Raw genomic sequence first — 22955 nt, forward strand, 5'->3', positions numbered from 1 at the left:
TCCCCTTTTCCCCCACCTTAAAATGTCTCACAATCCTCCTTTGATACACCTCCCACCCATTTATGAATGGCACAGCTGAAGACTTCAGCACTCCTACGCTTTTCTAAAACTCCTCACTCCAAATGGATCATATCTTTGGTTTGTATGCCACAGGGATTATGCCAGATCATTTCTTCTTTGTAAATTCTCTGTGGTTTTTGTATTTTTGCCTTATCTTCCTCACTAAATTTTAAGTTCCATAATAAAGTGAAGAGACCCTTAAAGCATATAATGCTTCTCATACACGGGACCCTTAGCCCCTGCTTGGGGGATTTACTTTAAAGAATGTCTACATAGTTATTTATTAAGAATGAAAAATGTTTACATTATACAGTATTGATACTTCCTTCCAAAGATTTGTATTTTGGACTGAAGAAATCACTGTTCATTGGCTGCAATTACAGCTCAAAGTCTGAGATACAATTAAAGAATCCTATATAACTCAAACACTAAAAGCTTTACTATTTTACAAAAAACCCCGACAATTTAAATGTGCAAACCTTGTCTGAATATTTTTTTATCATTCATTTTCTTTCCAAATCCAACAATCTATATAGGACCATATGAGGGTGGCAATCACTGCCTTTCTCAGATGTAAATGTATAATGAACAAATTCGCTTTGGCATAATAGCCAAAAGAATTCTGAAGCCATAAGCATATTTCCTTTTAATTTCGATGTTGACAGATGGAACATAGTATCAGCAAGCAAAGTGAAGAACACAGTTCTGGAAAATTTAAAGATGTATACACCATCCTCCAAGAGTATTTTTGTTTCACCCATACATAGTTACTCGTGAAATTTTTAATACATATTTCAATAATATTTAATGCCATTTTCTTCCTTCTCTGCATATACCAATGTTCACATACAACATTCGTGAAAAAAGCTTACTCCCAAAAATAAGATCAAAGACTACCATTTCACTCTGCATTGCTTAATGGCAGAGGCACAGCAGGGGAGCCTGAGTTAAACACATTCTTTTTTCCTCCTTGGAACTGGTAGAGTGCAGCCTCAACTGACAGAGGCTTTGAGTGCTCCCTCCCCAGGAGTCTCTGCATTTCAGCAGGATCCTCTGAAGTTTAGAAAGCCTTTAGCTCACCATTAGTGCTGAAAGCTCACTATGCATCAGAATCACATAAAAAATACAGATGCATAGTTAGACAAATAATAATAAAGCAAGTTTTAAAAAAAGACACCAGCAAACAAAAAATACAGATGCTTGAGCCCCATGACCCAGAAATTCAGATTCAAGTCATCGGGGTGGGCGATAGGGACGTGGATAGTTTTATTCGGAGACTGATGTGTAACCAGGGTTAAGAAGTGGAAGGAGCAATTTTAAGACACTGGGCGATTTCCTGGTGCTCCTCAAACTACCTCCTGGCCAGGCTGGCACCTGGCCATGCAGCTCTGGGCCTCCCAGGGTCGATGGGGTGGTTGCTCAGTGAGGTGATAAGGGGCCAGAGTTCCTCTGGGACTCACCTTGCTAAAGATGCTTTTTCTTATGCTAACTTCTTTCATATTAGCATCTATTTTTCCTTTTACTAATGCAAACAATTAGTTCTCCCTTGCTTACTAATTATTTCTAGTTGACAGTTTTCTCCCCCTCCCCACCCCTGCCCTACCCAGCTGCACAGTAGCTTGATTGAATGACTGCATTTCAAAAATACCCTAAAACATTTCCTGGGGGTGAGGGTGAGGACATAGACAAGGAATGTTTAATCTACAGATAGTAAGATGGGCGCCTTTATTTATAAAATAGAGTAAAACTATAATTATATTAGATTCCTTCATACCAGAAACATACATTAGCAGATGCCTTTTCCTTTTCTCTCTTACTCAGAAAAACCAAAACCTTTAGAAATCTACCATACACAGCATGCAACCAACAAATTAAAAAGCCTCCTTGTGATGTGCCAGGAATGCTGGGCCATAAACCAACCAGAAAGATGAAATCACTAGAACCCAGTCAAGGCGCACACGCAAACACACGTGTGGGAGCAAACTGGAATATACAGGGTGATGCCAATATTTCAAAGTAATTTTCATAGATGTGGATGCTGAAATACACTTACATTTTTCCTCCCACCCCAGAGATTCTTTGTTTTCAGTTCGAAATCTCTTATTTAGACATTAAATTACTTTTGGAGAAACATTTAACACATTAGTCCAATAATTCTCCCAAATATTTAGAGGGTCACCATAATTTATTTTCCTCCAAGGAGCCAAATCACTCTTTTAAGGATAATTGCATCATTCTTTTCGCCAAGAGATGGTTATTTCCCTTCTCATTTCACACTCAGAAACCCTAAATACTGGCCACTATCTCTATAAGGATCACGATTATTTAATTCAATAAAATCAATGCCCCAGGACAAAAGAATAGTTAACATTTTCTGTTGCTTCCATTATTATGATGTGGTTTAAAATTCAAAGTACTTTGATACAAATAAAAAAAAACATACTGCAGTTGCACTAAAGCACATCTTCTCTCCCTCCCACCTTCAACCAGGGCTCCGCTCTTGGAATGGTTCTATCAATGAAGCCACTTAATAAGCAACTCTTCCATTTGTACATCACAAACAACTAGTCTCTCTATGGCTTAATGCTATGAATTATCTAAACTGGCAAAAAGTAGACTACTAGTCCTCAAAAATATAAAATTTCACAACCTGATGCCATTAAAATGAAACTTCAGAGAGCATCTCTGTTCCCTTTTCTTTTACCTCCACTGCTCCCCTCACCATCCCCCCTCCCTCCCAAAAAGCTCTAAAGACTGTCTGGACCCATGAATACATTTTTTATTCATTGCACAAATGAATGATCTAAGAGCTATTAAGAGAGAAGAATGTAATCCCTGTGTAGAGAACTGGGGGGTTTCCTTGACAACAACAAAAAGACAACCCAGAATGCTCATGCATTCTATGAATATGCAAGAAGAGGCTAGGCACAGTGTTTGGGGTAAATTTATAAAAAAATTGTAAAAAAAAAAATCTTTTTTTTTTCAAAAAAAATTAAATCGGGAACTATCAAAATCATAAGCCCGCTGTTCACACACATCAGAAAGTAAAGAGTTTCACACTTAGGTCAATAGAAGCAACACCATATTTACATGTAAAACAAGGGCTGCAGCTGCTTCTGATTTGCACCCCAAAAGGCCTTACCCTGGGTAAACACAACCCACAGAGGATTCACACTTGAACAAGCTCTTGCATTCAAGCAAATGCTTCCATATAATTGTTTTGGCTCCCTATAGCATAGTTCATCTTGGATCTTAAGATAATTCAACTTTTGCTTATTGAGTACAAAACAATCTTAAGTTTCCTGCATTTAGAAGTTCAGCAGGAAATCATTCCTAAAGCAGACAGAGGACCCATCTGTACCAAGTGGTTACATGTACCAGACACCAGGCCTGCTGCTTTATAGACACTTAGGGAGTATGAAATATGTGACGTGCCACCTACTCCGGTCAGTGTCACATGGTAAGCACCCGAGGACATTCCCTTGTGCTTCCTTAAGCAATCTGGTGAGTTTGTAGCATTATTATAACTTTTTAATGTTATAACAACTGAGGCGTGTAGAGAAAAGGACTATAGCCAAGACCAAATATCATCTAAGGAACAATGTTGAGAAGGAATCTAGGCCTAATTCCAAAAGCTCTTGCCACCACCTTGTCTGCCCTCTGTGTATCTATGGGGTGAACTGATCGCCTTTCCATGATTATTCGAGAGATCACAGATGAGAAATGTACATCAAAAATCCAGTTCCACCGCGGAGCATGGAAATAATTTTACTGTTTATTGAATAAATGATTAACAATATATGTGAACATATGTGTACATATTTCACCAGATATCTCTGTGTGTGTATATGTATATGTGTGTGTGAAAATCTTCCTAGTTTTATCATCTCTACGATTAGGAGAAAGAGAATGGGTCAAACTTTAGAAATATTGTTCTTTCTCTATAATAATAGCCATCACATTCATTTTGCTGACACAAAATTCTGACAGGGAAATTAAGAAATTCCTGGGTCCACATTGCAGATAAGCAAAGGAAAGGATGGACTGCAGATTCCCCGATGTATAAAACCCGCTTCTGCAACCCTACTGATTCCATTTTCACATGAATTAAGATGTTGTAAATCTTCAAATCACCTTTTAGAATGTGCAGGTACTCTTTTAAAAATACTTGTATGCTATTTAACTCTACACGTTTGTCATTCTGAACCACGACACTTCATAGGTATACATACATATACATATATATATGTATGTTTATGTATGTATACCAAAAAAAAATATATATATATATATATATATATATATATATTTTTTTTTTTTTTTTTGCATGGGCAGGCTCCAGGAATTAAACCCGGGTCTCCCGCATGGCACTGAGCCACCATTGCCCACCTGGGAATATATTTTTAAAAGTTAAACATACCTAGCCTACAGAGGACAGAGGTGCTCTTTTTTGTCACAAAGTATGAATGACTGAAGCCCAGAAAAGTGTTGAAAACACTCTCTTGAGGAACTGGCTGAGTATCTCTGGCTTCCATGAGCCTGTGTAGGTTTCCGGGACTCAGCCTCTGAAGCTCGCCATACCCTCTCTGACTCCAGACCCAGTTAGAAAAATGGCTGCTTATATACTCAGGGGGCCTGAAGCCCACTGGTGAGCTTAGGTTGGAATACGCTAAAAACCGGTTTTTTTGGTAGTGGGTTTTCTTTCTTTTTTTTTGCATGGGCAGGCACAGGGAATCGAACCCGGGTCTCAGGCACAGCAGGCAAGAACTCTGGCGCTGAGCCACCGCTGCCTACCCTTCAGTAGTGGGTTTTTAATCTACTCCTCCAACAAGCACTAGCTCAGGAAACATTCTCTCACATTCGTGCTTCATTAATTCCTTCTTTTGCTGAGCTCATCTGTTATTCACAGTCAGAACCACATTACCTAGCACGTAACAATGTTTTTATGTGGCAACCACATTAGATTGTCCACAAAATACATTGAAAGTCTGTGGAACGAGGACCTATGGCTTATGCTTCTTTGTGTTCCCCTCCAGTATCTGTCAAAGGACTAGCATGCTATAGCTTTGCCTGAAGATAATTCTTAATCGGCTCTACTCTGCTGGAAGAAAGCATGTACGAGTCTCCTGAGGGGATTGCCAGTAGTTGTTAAGTGATATTCGTCACTGAATAATGCCTCTACGTCAGTAATAGATTTGATAATGGCAGGTTGCAATTGCAAGGGCCATTTTCAGAAAGAGAAGGCATTGGTTTGTTTTAGGAAGAAAAGAATGGTTTCTTTTAGCGATGTAAGGAATTTCTCTTTTATCATCAAATCTCAATCTTTGAAGAAAACAATCTAAAATTCGAAGTCTACACGTGTGGTGTGGTGTGTGTATGTATGTTACACGGTCAAAGCATTTCACTTAGCAGGACTTTTGAACAAAAAGTGACCCTTCGGCCTTCAGTGCAGTAACAAGCGTACTAATAATGTAGAGATACTTAGCTCAATTCCTTTCCTCCTACTATGAAAGTGAAGAGAGGATAGACTATTTCAGTGAAGAGCGGATAGACTCTCTTTTCCCTTTTCCTTATTTGACTAATAGAAGAGGAACTCAATCCTTTTCTAGACCTTGGGACACCAGTGAGGGATGGAAGCAGCCACCCTAATTCCCTGTAGAAAACTGTGCTTCCCTGGCAGAGAGCCACAGTTGGGGCACAGCAAAAGGAGTCACCCATGTGTGCAGGCACCGGTCCGACCCATTTTCTGGGATGACCTCCAAAATTCTGCAGGAAAGAAGAATCTGCCCAGAACGAGAGCTTTAGATTTCAGCATACTGGTCTACTGCCATGGCAGGTATCTGAGCAGTATTCACAGTCTCTCGTTTTTAGTAGGAAACCAAATCTAAGCTATCTACTCTTAACAGAACAATAGAACACCAGTGAGAAACCAGTTTTTCCAAAGTCTATACTTTTTCAGGAATTGATGGGCAGGGCAGACCCTGAACTATCAGAATCCCACTTTTCCTCTGAACTCAACAGGGGAGAGAATCACCTCCCTGCAAAAATGCTCCCAAGAGTACTAAAAGAGTGTTTGACTCAGTGTGCCTCCATTCTCCCATCTGCAGTAATTTCCCTAGCGGTAAAGGAAATAATCAATATAAGTAAAAAATGGTTGGAAAGTATTGAGCCATAAGTGTGAGGTGATGATGACTGAACTCTGCATATATATCTGATATTCTGAAATCTAACTGTACATTATCTTGATGTACGACACTGTGGACAACTATAAGATTGAAACATCTGCTTAATTTGCTTTATATGGTACCGTGAATAGAGTTACACAGTTATTCCAAGCTAAACTGTTAATAAATGTTTATCACTTCAGTGAGCAAAAGGTATTGATATCAGATCAAACTTTAAAATACTTAAAACAATCAATTCATTTGGGGATGATGGCTTTTGCTTTATTTTCAGTTATCTAGATGATTTCATTGTCTTCTTAGCTGTGTTCTGAGGTATATGATATTTTAGAAACCATCACAAGAGGTGAGAGAGAGGCCCTGACAAAGTGGAGCTCCTGCCTTCTCTCTTCATATATCAACCAATACATCTGCTCTCTCACTTGTTCAAAATATGGATAGCCTGGAAAAGGTTTTGTTTAAAGATAGAAATTTTATGTGGTAACAAAAAAATCTGAAAATAATTGTTCTACATAACTGAGAAATTTCATTGTCAGAAATTCTGTGAGATTTTTTGACAATGAAAAATGTGATTTTAAATTTTAAATTTTATGAGATTCTCTCATGTAAACATTGCCTTTTATAAGTGACTATACAATAAATCATATAAATACTGATATATACCCAGATACTTCCTGTTTTCAGAACTGATGCTCCTTATTCCTTACCCTCTTCTTAAAGCCATAATATCCAGAAAATAAACCTTTAGCTCTACGTACATTTATTTCTAGGATGAACAAATAAAAGTATAAAAGGTATTAATTACATGGAAGTTATTTCTGAATGATGTGAGCAATAAGGTGCAATAATTCTGAGTAAGGAATCCTAGCAAAATGTTCAACATGTAGGTTTTTTTTGAGCAAAATGCACTCTAATTTAGAGGTCAAAATTATCTTTCTTGAGCTGTCATTAATCTTTAATATCATTACACTGACAATTTTATCAGTATCTTAAACTTTAAATTATTTTAGTTTAATATTTGCTTTGTATCTGCCTTACACTTAGATTTAGGTAGGTATAAATTGTCAAGGCAACAAAAGAGAACACCTAATAAGGCAGTGAATTCATAGCAACTATTTGTATTTCAATAACTAAATCATCCACTCACCTATTCATGTATTTAACAAACATATATGGATTGCTTACTCTGTATCCGGCATTGTGCTAGGTGTTGGGAATTCAAAAATTAATAATTTCAACCCTCTTTAATAGCAATTTCATGACCTATTTTGGAAAATGGACATATATTATTAGTAGACCATTCATTCAAGATTGTTGAATAATAAATAATTCCAAACAATACGTTAAATGAAAATGCACAGATGATTTTAAAGAGCAGAGTAAACTGTCCAGCCTCCGTGTATTTTCAAGTCATCTAATAATTTTGACTGAACTGACAAATTACTACTCAGTATCTAATGACCAAATTATTAGACAGCAAATCAGTCTGGCGGCTCTCAGGGTAGTAAGTCATTCAACCAGAAAGATGCACACACCCCTTCCACTAGCCTTACAACCTCACAAATGCTATCATCCCCAATAAAAGTTGTTCCTCATACTAATGGAATTTGCAAAGGAAGTGCAAGAGAGAAGGGAGAATAGGAGAAAAATGAGAAGAGATCAGCTGTGTGGCTTCCCAGAAAGAGCCAGTCCTTGCCTTATTTAGTCTCAAGTGCATGGGTTTTGCGGTTGTTAGGAGTTATTTATTTTATTCCACTTTTTTTTTTCAATGGAGAAGACGGATACATATGTAATGGAGTCAGAGGGAAAAGACACTGGTCTCACGAATCACTTTGGGGATTAACCCAGTAACACCTCCCAGCCAGGCCACCTTCATATTCAAGAACATCATGAGAAGACTAGGGTTCAAATCCTGACTTTGAAAGAATGCTACTAAATCTAACATCCTCGAGACTAAGTATTCTCATCTGTAAAATAGGCGTGGTCATTACTGTGCTCCCTATTTACTTGAGGGATGGGGGTATAAAATAAGGAAAATGGCTAAACATCATACATCATAAGAAATGCTTAACGCTGACCAGCAATCGAGAGTAAGAGAGCCCATTCTTAGAATCCCCATTGGAAGGCAGCATGGCATCATAGATGGACTTGGACTCAGGAGCCGACTGCTGAGGCTTGGGTCTAGCTTTCCTACTCCTAGCCATGTGATCTTGTGGAAGTTTATCTTTATGTGCCTCAGTTTTCTTATTTGTAAAGCGAATATATCAAGTGTACCTGTCACAAAGGTTACTATGAAGATTAAACGAGTTAATGTTTATACATGTGCTTATGTAATAGGCTACCTTGTTTAAGGTTACAGCTTTGAACATTTGTGTAACAATGTTTGCATTTAATATCTATACATTTCCAAGTTCTTCTTTGATTTAAAGACATCAGTACAACAGTTTTTAAAAACATCCACAATTTCTGTTACACTCATTTCACGATTTAGAGGTGTACTACAACAAGAAAAAAATCCCGAAATGAAGTTTGTTTGTTTGTCTGTTTTCTGGCATGGGCAGGCACTGAGAATCGAACCTGGGTCCCTGGCATGGCAGGCGAGACCTCTGCCTGCTGGGTCACCGTGGCCCGCCCTCTCCCTATGCTTTTAAGCCCTGTAACGTTCATGCACGTTCACAAAGGAAACTTTTCAATAATTTTTCAAAATGCAGGTGTGCAAATTACTCCTGAAAGAGACAGTCATGTTTTCAGTAGTATCCCCTGAACCACTGTTAAACACACCCCGTAGCATTTTTTTCAGCTCATAAAAGTTTTATGAGCTGAAACGTTCCTTCAGATTTTTTTAACTAATATAACTATAGTTGCCCCCCAGCAACAATGCCCTGATCTTACTATTAAGATCTATTTGAGCAAATATAACATAAACGTATCCTGAGTAGCATGTTTTGTTTCACAGCAGTAAAAAATAGTCAAGATTTATATGATTTGCTGAGTGCAGCAAAAAAAATTATGAAAGTCTTGGTTTAGCGTAGCATGGGTGGTATTTTTGTTTATTTGGATACACAGTACATGTAATGGTCGATTTTATGCTCGTGAATAGATTTATACAAATTCATACTTGTACCAAGGATTCTTCACTCTGGAAAAATGTGCCGTGATACATAAAAATATTGATTTTCCAGACAAAGATGCATTTTTCCTTTTTAGTGTGTACACCTGCTTTAGAACTCATTAATTTAACATATGCTTTAGGGTTTTTCCCTTGCCAAAGTTCAAAATGCTTGAAAATTAAATTTGTCATAAAAGACAATTAAAATTAGTATAAATAAGCAGTTGGATCTAAATAAATCTCATTGTTTTCTCAAGACAGTAAACTCCACTTTTAGATTTAAGGAAAATGGCATATTTAAGCACCCAAAAAGATAAATGATATGATAGATGACAGAGAGAGAGAGAGAGAGAGAGAGAGAGAGAGAGAGAGATCCCCATCCCACTTCTCAACAGACTCACACACTGAAATCCTACCATAAGTTACACAGGTTACCTATTATACAGGTAACAAAGTACTCCCTTTCCATAGAGTTTTGGGATATATTTTTTAATGAATGCTGGAACAAAAATTAGTTTGAAGGCAGATCATGGTTCAAAGTGGAAGAAAGAAGAGGAAATGCCTATTTATTCACTGTCAAAGACAAATTAATTCCACGACTCAAATAGAAATTTGCAGGGTAACGTTTGCTCAGACACTCCATTTTCAGCAATCATTTCTAACTTAGATTTTTTTTTTTTCTGATGGCTACCAATTCTTCCAGGAAGACTGCGGTTCACTTTTTCCATTTTGTAATCTGATTATCCTACTTTAGCACATGGTTCCCCATTAAGAACAGTTATAAAATGCAGGACATTTTTACTATTTTTCTCTTATTTGCTTCAACTTAGTATCTACACCACGAAGAGATTGTGAAAAACTTCTGCGTGATCAGTTGTTCAAGTATTTAAAAAAAATTTCAAGTTAAATGCAGTAGTATTTTTCTTTTTGCCTCTTTTTATTTCTCTTCCTGCTTTTTCAAGGTTATTTCTGTCCTTTTTTCCATCCCTACTAATAGCAATTCTCATTACCCCTTGCATGGCGACTTTTCATCCTCCAACTCCAGTTCCAAGAGGCAGAAAAGGAAGGTAGGGGAGAGGAAATGGATTATAGATTCCAAGAAACAGCACCGTTACTAGGAAAGTAATGTCCAGATCCAGATTTCTTTAAATTGTATTTGGAAGTGGGGATCAGCACTAATACTCTGGGGAACTATATTACCTTCTCTACTAGTCACTGCCCTGTAAGAGCTTTTGCACAAAAAAATTCTGGTCAGTGGAAGCCTATAGAAGGCACAAAGTTTCCACCTACAGCACTGAAAGCCAGCTGTCTTGACAAAAGAGCTACCTGTTTATTTCCAACAGATCCACTTTTTTTTTTCTTTTTCTTTTGCATGGACAAGCACTGGGAATTGAACTCAGGTCTCTGGCATGGCAGGCGAGAACTCTGCCTGCTGAGCCACCGTGGCCTGCCCCCAACAGAAATCACTTTTGAGCAATCTAATAAGGAAGAGCATTACACTTAATAAAAATAACACACTGAAAGGAATATCACAGCCATAAGCCGAGAAACCCTGATAAAAAGACATTCTTCTAGGCCGGTATTTCAGAGCCAATGGAAAAAATTAATATTAATTCATTTAATTCTCATATTAAACTAGCATATAGCAACTTACTAAAATCAGTGAGTTTAACCTCTAAATAAAAAAAGACAAAATCTGAAACGATCTATTAAACAGTACGTGCTATGTATCACAACTTGGCTTGCCAAATTTAGAAGACGGTGTGGTCTCACCTTTGAGCAGGAAGAAGTCATGTTTGGTAATATAAAATGCAAGTATTAATAAAAAGAAACACATTTTAAGAATTTGGCCAGAGAGTTAATATTCCTAGAGATAAAACAATTAAATCAAAATAAACAATGTCACAGCCTGTTTTTTCGAAGCAAAGGTAAAGCAGTGATATCTACCTTCTGAAATGACATCTGACATCATGAAATAATAACCTTGCCTACAAATGGGCTAAACTGTACTTGTTCTAAATATATAAAGCTGCATTAAAAAACCCAAGGGCAACAGTTCCAGAAATACACTGAATTTGCAATAAAATAACAGTTAGATTACAGCATCTAGAACCCACCCCACAAGAGATTTAATAAACCTACCAAATCCTGGAAGAGAAAGCAAATGTTACTCTTTGTATCAAGCCTAGAGGTATGTAATGCCATTTTAGCTGTCCACATTGTAAGTGCTGAAGGTTAATAGTTAAAAGACCATGGAATGTTAACACAGTGTAGTGCTACACTTGAGTAGTAATGCATGGAAAGACACAAATTAAAACGCTTTTTTCTGCATGTTCTGAAGTGATGTAACAGTGATGATTTGGTTATATTAGATGACAAAGCAGGCCTTCTTATGACTTTTAAGATAAAAACTGTATCTAACATTCTTCCAAATTGTTTAACATATTCTTCCAATTCTTGTACAAATAAATGAAGCTAAAAATACAGAATTTTTTCACACTCCAGTTATCTTCTAATAGCAGCATTTGATATGTTGATTTTTTTTTTCCAAAAGTAACTTTCAAGATAAAATGCTGATTGCCTTGATTTGTATGTCTAGAAAGTCTAGGAAGACTTACCTGTCTTGTTTTCTCTGACCTCAATAATATAAACATTTATGTCAGGGTGGAATTTTGTTCTCCTTGGGGGTTCTGGAGTGGAAACTGTCTGAGGTCCTAAAGCCTCTTTGCCTTCCACAGTGGATGGTCTTGCTGGCTGTGTAGCAGGAGTACTTGAAGTTGTGAAATACTCTCTATCAATATCGGTTTCCGTTTCCTTAGCTACAATATCATCAAGGATAGTGAGAGGAACCCGAGATGTTGATTCTCCAATGATTACCATGTCACTGGTAACTTCCTCACCAGGTTTCCTGCCAATCAGAGGTGGTTTCTCAGTGGATGCCGAAGATGGCTTGGTTGCTGGAGTTGTGTGAAGTTTGTCTACTGAGCTGAAGACAGTAGAGCTATCACTTGGAACTGTGGCTTTAATGGTTGAAAATTCTGGGAGTTCTGTGACTTTGGGCTTTTCAAATAATCCTGAGCCTAAATCAATATAATCTACAGAAGTTTTCTCTCTTTTCTCAGTAGTGGTTTCTTCTGTTAGCAGAGATTCACGAGTGCTGAAGGGACTCAAAGGTGATACAAATTCCCTTGGACTGCCACCTTCTGTTTCAAATTCTTGTTCAGGCCCTGGACCTAAAGATACTTTTGGCCCCAGTGTTGTTGGGAGTGTCACCATTTCATCTGTTTTCACTTTGTGCTCAGTTACAGCATCAGGTGGATAAGACATACTTGGTTCAATTTTTCCAACTGGAGTTGTTTCCAAAATTGAAACTCTCTCAGAACCTGTCACCAAGCTCTCTTCAGAGAATGGATATGCTGATCCGTTACTTTCTTGTTCATCCAATAGTGTTGTTGCTTTCATGGGTATGCCATCTGTAGAACTGGGAGCAGGAACTGGTTCTTCCCAAGGGAATCCCTCCTTAGCTCTTCGCTGTGTGATATCGGTGGTTGTTATGGCTTTAGTAGAAATAGCTGCTTCAAGCTGAGTCTGATCAATGATACGTATGTCTTCAGATGGTTCACCTAGAACTTCACCTTCTGATGGAGCAGAAGGTATCCAAACTCCCCACTCTTTCTTAGGAATTAAAGAAAAAGGAACAGTATGGGAAGTTTCTACATAAGTAGTAGGCTCCTGGGCGCCACTATAATTAACAAATGCCAATCCTTCGACTTCTGAAGTGCGTGCAAATTGGGGGACAACAGATACTGACTTAGAGATGTCCACCTCTGGTCCTTCGCCTGAAGCACTTCCTTCCGTGGTTGCATAAACAACTTGGTCTTCAGTGCTTGTGACTGATAGAACTCTTTCTTCAGTTGTAGAATCTCTCAAAGTTGACTCTTCTGCAATACCAGTTGATGTAGTTGGTTGATATCCAACTGTGAATTCCCCATGGCCTGTTAAGTAATACTCAGTAAATTCTTCAAATGGCTTTTGAGTACTATCTAGGACGAGAGTATATTCATCTTTTCCAGGTTCAGTGAAGCTGGGGCTTTCTTCATCCTTCCCATTCACTTCTACAGTGGTGAGTAAGGCAGGAGGCAATTCTAGAGAGCCTTCATGTTCTGTGGACCCTAAAGGCACCGACGTTATCTTATCTTTATCCCATGACCATTCTGATACAGTGACTACCTCCCCACTTAAAGTACTGTGGGTCAAATGCACCGGTGTAATACCCTCCTCATATTTTGTAGTCTCTTGATAGCCATCTGTAATGTCTTCCTCCACATCTCCTGCTTCTGTTGGCTCCACACTTAGCTCAGTTGTTGTCAGTGCTGGGGAATCCAAAGATTTGGTCGTTTCCAAAGAGGGTTCTACAGAATGAATTTGCTCTGAGGAAGCTGTAGAGAGCTTCGTTCCAGAAAAGGCTTCTTCCTCTGGTTTACCTATGAACAGACCTTTGGTTATCTTTACCTGTACTTCATCATCGGTAAAGGGGTCTGTTCTTACCTCTGGCCTTAGTGTTTCTATTCTCTCTCTTTCTTGTGGCATTTCTGTGAGTGGAGAGGGATAAATAACTGTAGATATTCTCTCTGTTAATCTTTCATCATCAGAATAATGAACAATTTCTACTTCAGTATGGCGCTGTGATGGAAAAGGTGTGGTGAATACATACTGGCCAAAAATATCCTCAGTTATCCTCCCATTAGTTTGTTTCTCTTCCCATCTGTCCCTGGATAATCCATCATTGTCAGGCATAGTTACCGATGACACAACTGTGGATTCTGAAACTGCTAGCCGGGTGTGGGTGGTGTCTTCTGCCGTTTTTGACACTGTAATGACCTCTGGTATTTGGCTAAAGACCAAGCTGCTCTGATCAGGTCTACCTGTAAGTGTTCTGTCTCCACTATCTTCTCCTGAGGTGAATCTGTAGTGGCTTGTGGTCACTGATTCAGAAATAGAGCTTACTGTTTTCTTTTCAGTTTTGGATTCCATGGTCATTCTTGTGACTACAAATGGTGTCTTGGTTACACTGAATTCCTTGTAAGGAGTGTGCTTTGCAATTTCCATAGAGGTTACCAAGGGACCTACTTCTATTTGTTCACTTTGTGTAACTGATTCTGGTGTTTGCGTATCTTCCAAGACACCATGCCATGAATCAGTAGCATGGGAGGAGATGACAGCTGTACTTGGGGGCACTTCTTCCTTAATTTCAGAGAAGCCTGGCTCCCCAAGTGGTTCTAAAGCAGAAGGCAGGTAGTCCATATCCCAAGGCTTCTTGCTGCTGCGGGAAGGTGCGGGGGATGCAGTGACTAATCTGTCTGGGACATCCTGAGGCTGAACTGTGGCTTTCTGTTCAAAATCGACTATGTTTGCCACGGGAGGGAATTTTGTCGTAATGACAGGGAATTCTGTGATTAAGGAGATTATTGGAGAAGTTCCATCAGGCAACATTGGTGGTTCCTTGGATAAACTGGGTGCTGCAGTTCCTGTGAGGATATTCAATTCGATGGTTGTAGCCTCTGATATATTCTGTTTAGCTAGAAAAATAATTTCAAAGAGTTGATTAGACAAGGCACTTACAGAAAGTTGCACGTCCGGTGTTTGTAAACTGCTGCTGTGGATTTTGGGCATGTCTCCAAAGTATTTTGTGGTGGAGAGAGTCTAAAAACTGTATTTAAATTAATCCCAAGATTAGTTTAAATTAATCCCTTAATAGTGAAAAATTAGCCCGTTGTTTTATATTGTAAGGGCTATACTTTTACCCACAGGAATGAATGGCTGTTCACAGTTAAGGAGCATAAATAGTATGTAATTTTAAGATAAGTCTAAAAAATATAAATGCAGGCTTTGGATACAGCAGATAGGTTTGCTTATCAAAAACCACAGCAGCAACTTGATACCTACTAGGAGAACTTAATACTAGTATTTGGGGGTTCCTGCACCCTGCCTCTAGCTTGCTCCATGCACTTCTTCCTTTTCAAGCTGCAATGTGTCTCGAGGGAAAAGGAGTGTCCCAGATTGCAAAACAACAACAACAAAAAAAGCCACATCAAACGTAACAGAGCTGCATATACACCACGGCATTGTACATAATGTGGAGACTTTCATAAAAACAGGATATTAAACTTTTAATACCGTTCTTCATTTGCTTCCAGGTGTTTGGACTTCTGTCTTCATCTTCCTTTCAACTCTGCAGTGTGGTCTCCTTTCTAATACATTAGAAAATGTTTCTGGCCGAGGTGGCTTGGCACTTTGTAGTTCTACATTTTGTTCTATGTTTTACACACTATGTTTGTGACTCTTAAGGACTCAGTTCCAGGCTTTCTTTAGTATGAAACACAAACATAGGATAGGAAGTCAAGTACCCACATGATATATTTTAGGCCTGTAATTACAAATCACTGGAAACAACCCTGAGCATCAGAATGAATGGGCTCAGGCAATATAAAGTAACATGTCATCATAAAATGCTACGTTATATTGCATCCAGATTTTCAGGGCATGGCCTGATCTGTTTACAGAAATTTAAATTATGAGTAAATGTGACAGTGACAAGTATATGAGATTCCTTCTTAATATGGGAAAAGCAACAGCCTAGCACATAAAACTCATTTTAAAAAAATGAGTATTTGCAAAAATAAAAAACTAGTTACCACTAAATTGAAGATGAACTATTCTGAGGAAACATATGGTTGTGTTGCTACATCCTATAAGATTTAAAGCTTGTTACATTGCATGATGCCAGTTTTCCCTGATGAGAGTCATAATATCTGGAGTATTGATAATATCTTGTCTTACTTTTAATAATCCCCAGACTAGAGTTCTAGGAAAACAGGACTGGGTACCGTTTAGCTTCATCTGCTCTTTCAAAACTTAATGATCAAATGATGTGATTTTTGCTGTAAATCAGACTAAGGCTGTAATGAGTTCCTTATCTCTTTTGTCTAGCATGATCCGTTATTAACTGCGGTCAAACCTCCAGACCACTTTAAGCAGCAGATGCCTCATTTTTATGATGAAATCTTGGTGGTCATATACACTAGGATAACTATTCTGGAAGCTTGCCACTTCCTGCCCCTTTATATTGCAACAGAACTAAACAAACAAACCAAAAGCTTGGGGCTCTCAAACACTTGAATGAATAATAACCTCTCTTTCCTGAGAAAAACTTTTTACATTCGTCTTCGGGAAGGAGCTTTCCGTCTACTTTGACTGACATGAGCAACTTAAGGACCCAAAGCATGATTGACAATTTTTCTCTTAATTCAATTCTCTAGCCTCAGAAATTTCTTAACTGTTACCATGTTTAACTGCCAATTTTCATGTTTGTCTTTTGGGGGGAGATAATAAAATACACGTACAGAGAAAGTTCTCATGGAAACATAACATAAACATTTATAGAAAAGTTAATCATATCATTATTATTAATATAAAAAGAAATTCAATTTTACTCTTTCTTCTGAGTATTGCCATGGCTGATGAAATTAACTTAAAAGGTGGTGCTATTGCAATAAGGCCAAACAGAGTCTGTGAATCAGGTCCTCCAATATTCTAACCGAAGTTCTTGGTATCAACTCTCTCCGGTGCTATAAAAAACATTCTTAACGGTGTTTTCAAAGGGTTCATCTTTTAAAAACTAAATAATAATATGTACAGTTTGGTGTTGCCTTCCTTTAGTCCTGTAGCATAGTAAAGTGACAGCAGTATGTTTCAGCAAATCTCCTTGACAAAGTCAGGATTTATGCAGATTTATTTTAAAAAAAACAGGGGTTCTCAATAATTTTAGGGGCCTATTAAAAAGTCTGCTTTGGATTGGGAAACCTTAGATTTCCTTTTGGGTTTGGGTGGCTTTTTCATCAACTTAACGGCTGATTTCCATCATAACTCAGAAAATCTGATCATCCGTGCCATTCACTTCAGCCATTCCAAAGAGGAAATAACTTCAAAAAAAATGCACAAATACCCACGAAGCAATATCTTTAAGAGGAATACCATCACATTAATGATGACAATTACAGAGATGGAAACACAACTCCCAAAAGTGACACCCCAAAAGGTGCATTCACGTGAAGTTTTTACCTTGGAAAACTACCAGTGTTTCTTCAACTTCCTTACTGGGAAAGCCAACAAAAATCAGCTTGCTTCATTCCCCACAAAAGCCCCTTTCCAAACCTTTGCAGCTGTCTGCCGCACAGATGTTTCACATCACTGGACTTAGGGAATTTTATGCTCTATGGACTATCTTCTTTGTGCTTTTGTTGTGAGACATGAGACAGATTTTCTCATAAAATATAGAAACCCGGTTAGCAGAATGATAGCGGACTTAGCTCACACTCATTCTGGCTACATTAAGGACAAATAACTAATTTTAAATGGATTCTTTTGTGTTAAATTTTCTACAAGTAAATAGGTTTGGGAAGTCCTAAATTGAGTGGGTATTCAAGAGGTTGAGTCTCAGCTGCTCACATCTGAGGAAAGGGTGAAGGCTGGAACAATGGGACCAAAATTCACACTATCTTTTTTTTCCCCCATGGGGCAGGCACCGGGAATCAACCGGGGTCTCCCTCATGGCAGGCAAGAACTCTGCCTGCTGAGCCACTGTGCCCCACTCCACACTATCTTTTAAAAGTTTTATGACTGATTGACTGCTAACAGATTCTAATTCAGTGAAAAAACATTTTGAGGTGTCTAGTTAGGGAAGGACTCATTTTGGCACCTCCAAAACGATTATGAACTAGGGAACAAAAAAGGTAATAACCTGACCATAAATTAAAAGGGCAGACTGTTTTTAAAAGTGAACAAGTACATAAATAAGATAGCATATGCAGTAGTGCGCACTAATTTAATCTTCCCTAGAACACTATTTCTAGTTCCAAACTTATTGAAACAGTGGGTACAAAATATATATATATAGCAAGGGTCCAAAGCAAGATCACAGGAGGACTAAAGGCTTAGAAATTGAATATTCAAAACAAGGGAATCATTTTAGTTAAAGACACTGAGGGATAACTGAACAATTGTGTTCAATAATAGAAATGACTGTTATCTAGATTTTGGTCTCCAACTTAAAAGATGAAAACTAGGTCACACTCCAATGCAATGAACTTAAATAATTAGGAAAACTCTCTGACAGTAATTGCCATAGAATATTAGAATGGATTGCCCAGGAAACATGCCCTATCTTCTTTTATGGCGATCACAAATAACAATGAGAAATGAGCATGAACTTTGAATGGTTTTGATTCACCTAAATTTGGGGGATTACCTGATCACCTTTCTTCTTCTCTCTCTCTCTTTTTTTTTTGCATGGGCAGGTACCCGGAATCGAACCCAGGTCTTGGACATGGCAGGAGAGAACTCTGCCACTGAGCCACGGTGGCCCACCGCAATGATCTTTCCAAGCCCATTTCCCATAACTTGCTTAACTTTGAGGTCAAAGAAAAACATGTGCACAATTTAGTTTAATTTTGAAGGGAACCTAACACAGGTAAACTTTATTTTATAAAAATACTAATTTACTAATTTAAATAAAATTGTTTTTTCAAATCTATTTCATCATGCTAGGAAAGAATAAACTTTCACTGTATCTATTATCAGTCATTTTTAATGTTCTATTCAATGATTTTGTACGGAAAAGGCAATTATGGAAAAATGAGATTTGGCACTGTTCGATTACCAATGAGTGGTATAAAAATCACTTTCTACATTTGGTAAAAGTAAACAAGAAAGATACGGTTATATTTCTAAATTCCTTTACTCAACTAGCCAGCGGTAAATTTCTGAAATCACTTTTGGAACTGTAACTAAAGCCACAATACTCAAATATTTGATTCTACAGACTCCGGTCACTCTTTGAACATGCGGAACAGTCGAGAACGGTCAACTGATTTTGAGAATAGCTTTAAAGTTTCGTAGAAAATATACTTTCAAAATCTTTAAAAAAAAATGAATTAGAAATTGGGGTGAAGCTATTGGCATCATACGTGGTTTAAGGAAGGTATTTATGCTATGGCCAAATTTCCTTAACCTTTTATATGTAGAGTAAATCTCTAATATTATAGGATCTTAGGTAAGAAGAACCTAACTTCCAAAATACGAAGCCATTATATTTCCAAGATTCAAATGAATTACGGAAAAGTTGGACCTAAACTACCAAACTTTTTTGGGGATTTTACGGTAGATTTTTAGTTGACAATAATACTGTTTGAACCTAAGCACCTCGTGGTTTTATACATGCATGTGATTTCCTCATTTAAATTAAAATGCATCAGATTGAATTTTTTTAACAGTACTTTTCTTGCAGCTATATACAGGCTTTGATTTAAATCTTAACCTCAGGGAGAAAAAAGTACTGTTTACAAGTTGTTTTAAGCTGGTTTAATAAAACACAAAAGAATATACTCTAACAGGGTAGAGTCAGGCTGGATAATTCTACCGCTTCCCTAATTTAACCATTCCAACCCTTTCCTCCCACATACCAATTTAATTTTGTTCTTTAATCACATCAGTCATTAATGTAAAACTACTTTTAGAGTCTTAACTACTTGGCCTAAAGGAATATATGTTTCTCTACTTTGAGGGGTAAGGTTTTTGTTATGGTTGTTCTTTGTGTGTTTTCCTGGAAATGATTAAAGAAGACTCCTTTTGGTGATTCAGGGACTAGGGAAAAAAAGTTAATTTTCTCAGTGGCCTCCTATGGATCAGCCAGCTTGTATCAACCTAAATACACAACATGTGGCTTTAACAATCAGAACAGCGAGTCTAAGGGAGGAGATCCAAGCAGAGGCATCTTAGCTGGAAGACAGCAGCACATGAGATCACCTCTTTTTGTGGCCCTAACATCTATTCTGCTAACTACTCACACATCACAGCTCGGTGTCTTGTTCGATGATGAAATATGCCTGTGTACTTCACATTAGAACCAATTACATAATACGGTGTTATGTTACATGTTTTAGTTCCTACAACAAGATCTGTTGGAAACTTACTCAAAATATTTTACTCTACTTCAATATAACACGGCTCCATCTCGGACATACCCAAAGTCCCTGAAACGTCTGGGAGATTTTTGTTAGCATAATACAGATCTGATGGTAAATATTACAGTGAGTCTCTAGATTATTCACTTGTTCAATCAAGCATTCTGCACTCATGATACCATATCATGAGACTACTATTATCAAAAGATTTAGGGGCATCTGAAAAATTAAAATAGAAAGTTATGCTGAGAAGTTGAAACCAATGTTAAATTATAAGTCTTACTAAAGATATTTATATAAGACCTTGCAAAGAACATATATCATACTTGCATATGACTAATCATCAGAAGGCATATACTTTCATTTCCTGAAATAAAATGAAAATGGAGATTTTTATTCATAATACGGTGCGTTGTTATCTCTGAGTTGAACACACCATGATTCTCTGTCAGCTCCAAGTACTCACCTGTAATTACTGATACTTGATTTCTCCGCCATTTCAGGGAAAGAATGGGATACCAAACAAGGACAAGAAAAACAGAATTCAAGGATTTAACTCAGCCCCCATCGACCTCAGCCTTACAGCACCACCATTAACGCAGCTGAGGGCTGCAGTTAATATGAAATAACTCCCCCGGAGCAGGCACTGTGATTCTAGGCACAACAGGGCACAGTGAAGACCTTAACCTGACAATTCCTCATCCCCTCTTGAAACCCCCTTGTCAAACTTCCCGTTGGCTGAACCCCAGGGCTGCCGCTCAGCTTGCTTGCTTCAGAAAGTCACCCAACTGTTTCCACTCCAAGCACACACACCGCAAGACGCGGGATCCGTTCCACGGTCAGATGAGCATCAATGCACGCCCTCGGGGCATTTAAAAAAAAATCTGTAATTTTTAGAAAGGTATCAAACACTTACGTTTAAAGCAGTAGGCATCAAATCTGCTATCGGGGGTAGGGAAGCCTGTCTGGTTCTCAAAACGATACAGGGTTCTCACCCCAAGCAAACCACCTCCACACTGGGCCCTGGCCACAGTCACGGGGTGGCGCACGCTGGCATCGGCCAGCCAGCCGTAGTCGCACTGGTCGTAGCCCGTCCTCCACGCCGCGTGCAGCTCTCCCACCGTGGCCAGGCGGCCAGCCGTGGCCGCGCACGCTTCCTCCGCCTCCTCGAAGGTGAGCTTATTGGGAGCAGTGACGTGGAACACGATACCTGGAGTAAGGGGAGCAAACGCAGAAACAGTCCTAAGTCTGCACTCCTCGTTCCTCTCCTATTCTGATAAACATAAAGGGGGCAGGGGGTGGGCGACGCTGCTTTCACCGCAAGGAAGCAGCGTCTGATACTTGAAAGCAGAAAACTTAACGATTACGTTATTTTGTGTATTAAAACTTAATTGTTGCTATTGATTTATTTATAATTAATATTATGAAGTATATGTTTATAAATAATTAATAAATATAAATATTAACAAAATTAATATTTTATTATTAATGTGTAAGAAATCACACATACTGCAAACATTTCGTTCACTAATATATATATTCCCATAGGCCATGGAAGCAGGCATTTGAGAATAACGTGACGATAACTTCTTTCAAATGCAAAAACTATGCCAAGCCATCCCCTGGATCACTGTCTAGGAAGCGGATTTTCTCGGTAACGAAAGGGCCTGTAATGCCTGATCAACACGGCATGCCCAAGGGGAAAGCTGGATTGCACAGCCATAAAGGTTACCTTGCTTTGCTTATTTTAAAACCAAATAATTATTCCTTAATACCCCTTCTTGTATTAATTTAATACCTAAATTAATCAACATCCATGAAATCGGCTACAATGCAAAACAGTAAAACATCCAGGGGCTGGGAGGGGTGGAAGCAGCATGGAATACCATCGCCCACCTCCCACTGCCGCAGGGGCTCAGGCGGCCAGGAGGGGCGTGCAGGCCGTGCCCTCTGCAGGAGCTGGGGGCTCCCGGCTGGGTGGGGACAGCAGCAGCTCCTGCTCAGCCAGCCAAAGGGATCAAGTCAGCTTCTTCCCTACCTTTTGGAATCCATCTGCCCAGAGGGGCCGGCCACCTTTTGTAATTCCCACAGAGACACCCTATGTCCTGGCAGGGGCTCTAACTAGGGACTTGCATATTGGAGGATTAATCAGGAGGCTGGGCATTTACTTTGTTGGTCACTAGAACCAATTAGCAGAGAGCATATCCATTAACACTTAACATGTCACAATAAATATTCCGGAAATTCCATACAGTTTGTTATATTGGAATTTCACTTGTGTAGCCAAAAAAGAATTCAAATTAAATAATGCTTTTCACATATGCATGTAAGTGGCCAAAAGACAGAGACAGAATTAGAGAACACCTAAGTGAATATAGCAGGCAGGAGGGAGTATAAAGTGAGATCGAAAGGAAGCAAAAATATTGACAGCCCATTATATAGCAGCTGCAGGTCTCGTTTCCATCTCACTGAAGCTGTTCTCTAATTCCATGATATGTTACACAGCCTGGACGTGAAGAGCTCCTATAATTTGCATCTTCACCTGAGTAAATCCAGCCGTAGCAAGCAATTGTTTAAAATGAA

General features: G+C 38.5%; 1 protein-coding gene across 3 annotated transcripts in view; it reads right to left on the bottom strand.

Annotated features, from left to right (window-relative positions):
- VCAN (versican) overlaps positions 1-22955 on the bottom strand; it is a 111412-nt gene that overhangs the window by 46185 nt on the left and 42272 nt on the right. For 2 of the 3 annotated variants that reach the window (XR_013167118.1, XM_077139206.1), the window contains exons 6-7: positions 21289-21582; positions 11970-14930 (exon numbers count right to left, since the gene is read on the bottom strand). Coding sequence is in view for 2 of the 3 variants with exons in the window: in XM_077139206.1 (XP_076995321.1) it covers positions 11970-14930; positions 21289-21582 (3255 nt within the window). In the remaining variant the exon portion in view is untranslated. The remainder of the gene's footprint in view (positions 1-11969; positions 14931-21288; positions 21583-22955) is intronic. The other variant, XM_077139207.1, reaches the window with a different exon arrangement.

Source organism: Tamandua tetradactyla, chromosome 21, assembly GCF_023851605.1.
Source record: "Tamandua tetradactyla isolate mTamTet1 chromosome 21, mTamTet1.pri, whole genome shotgun sequence".
In the NCBI taxonomy this organism is placed as follows: Eukaryota; Metazoa; Chordata; class Mammalia; order Pilosa; family Myrmecophagidae; genus Tamandua; species Tamandua tetradactyla.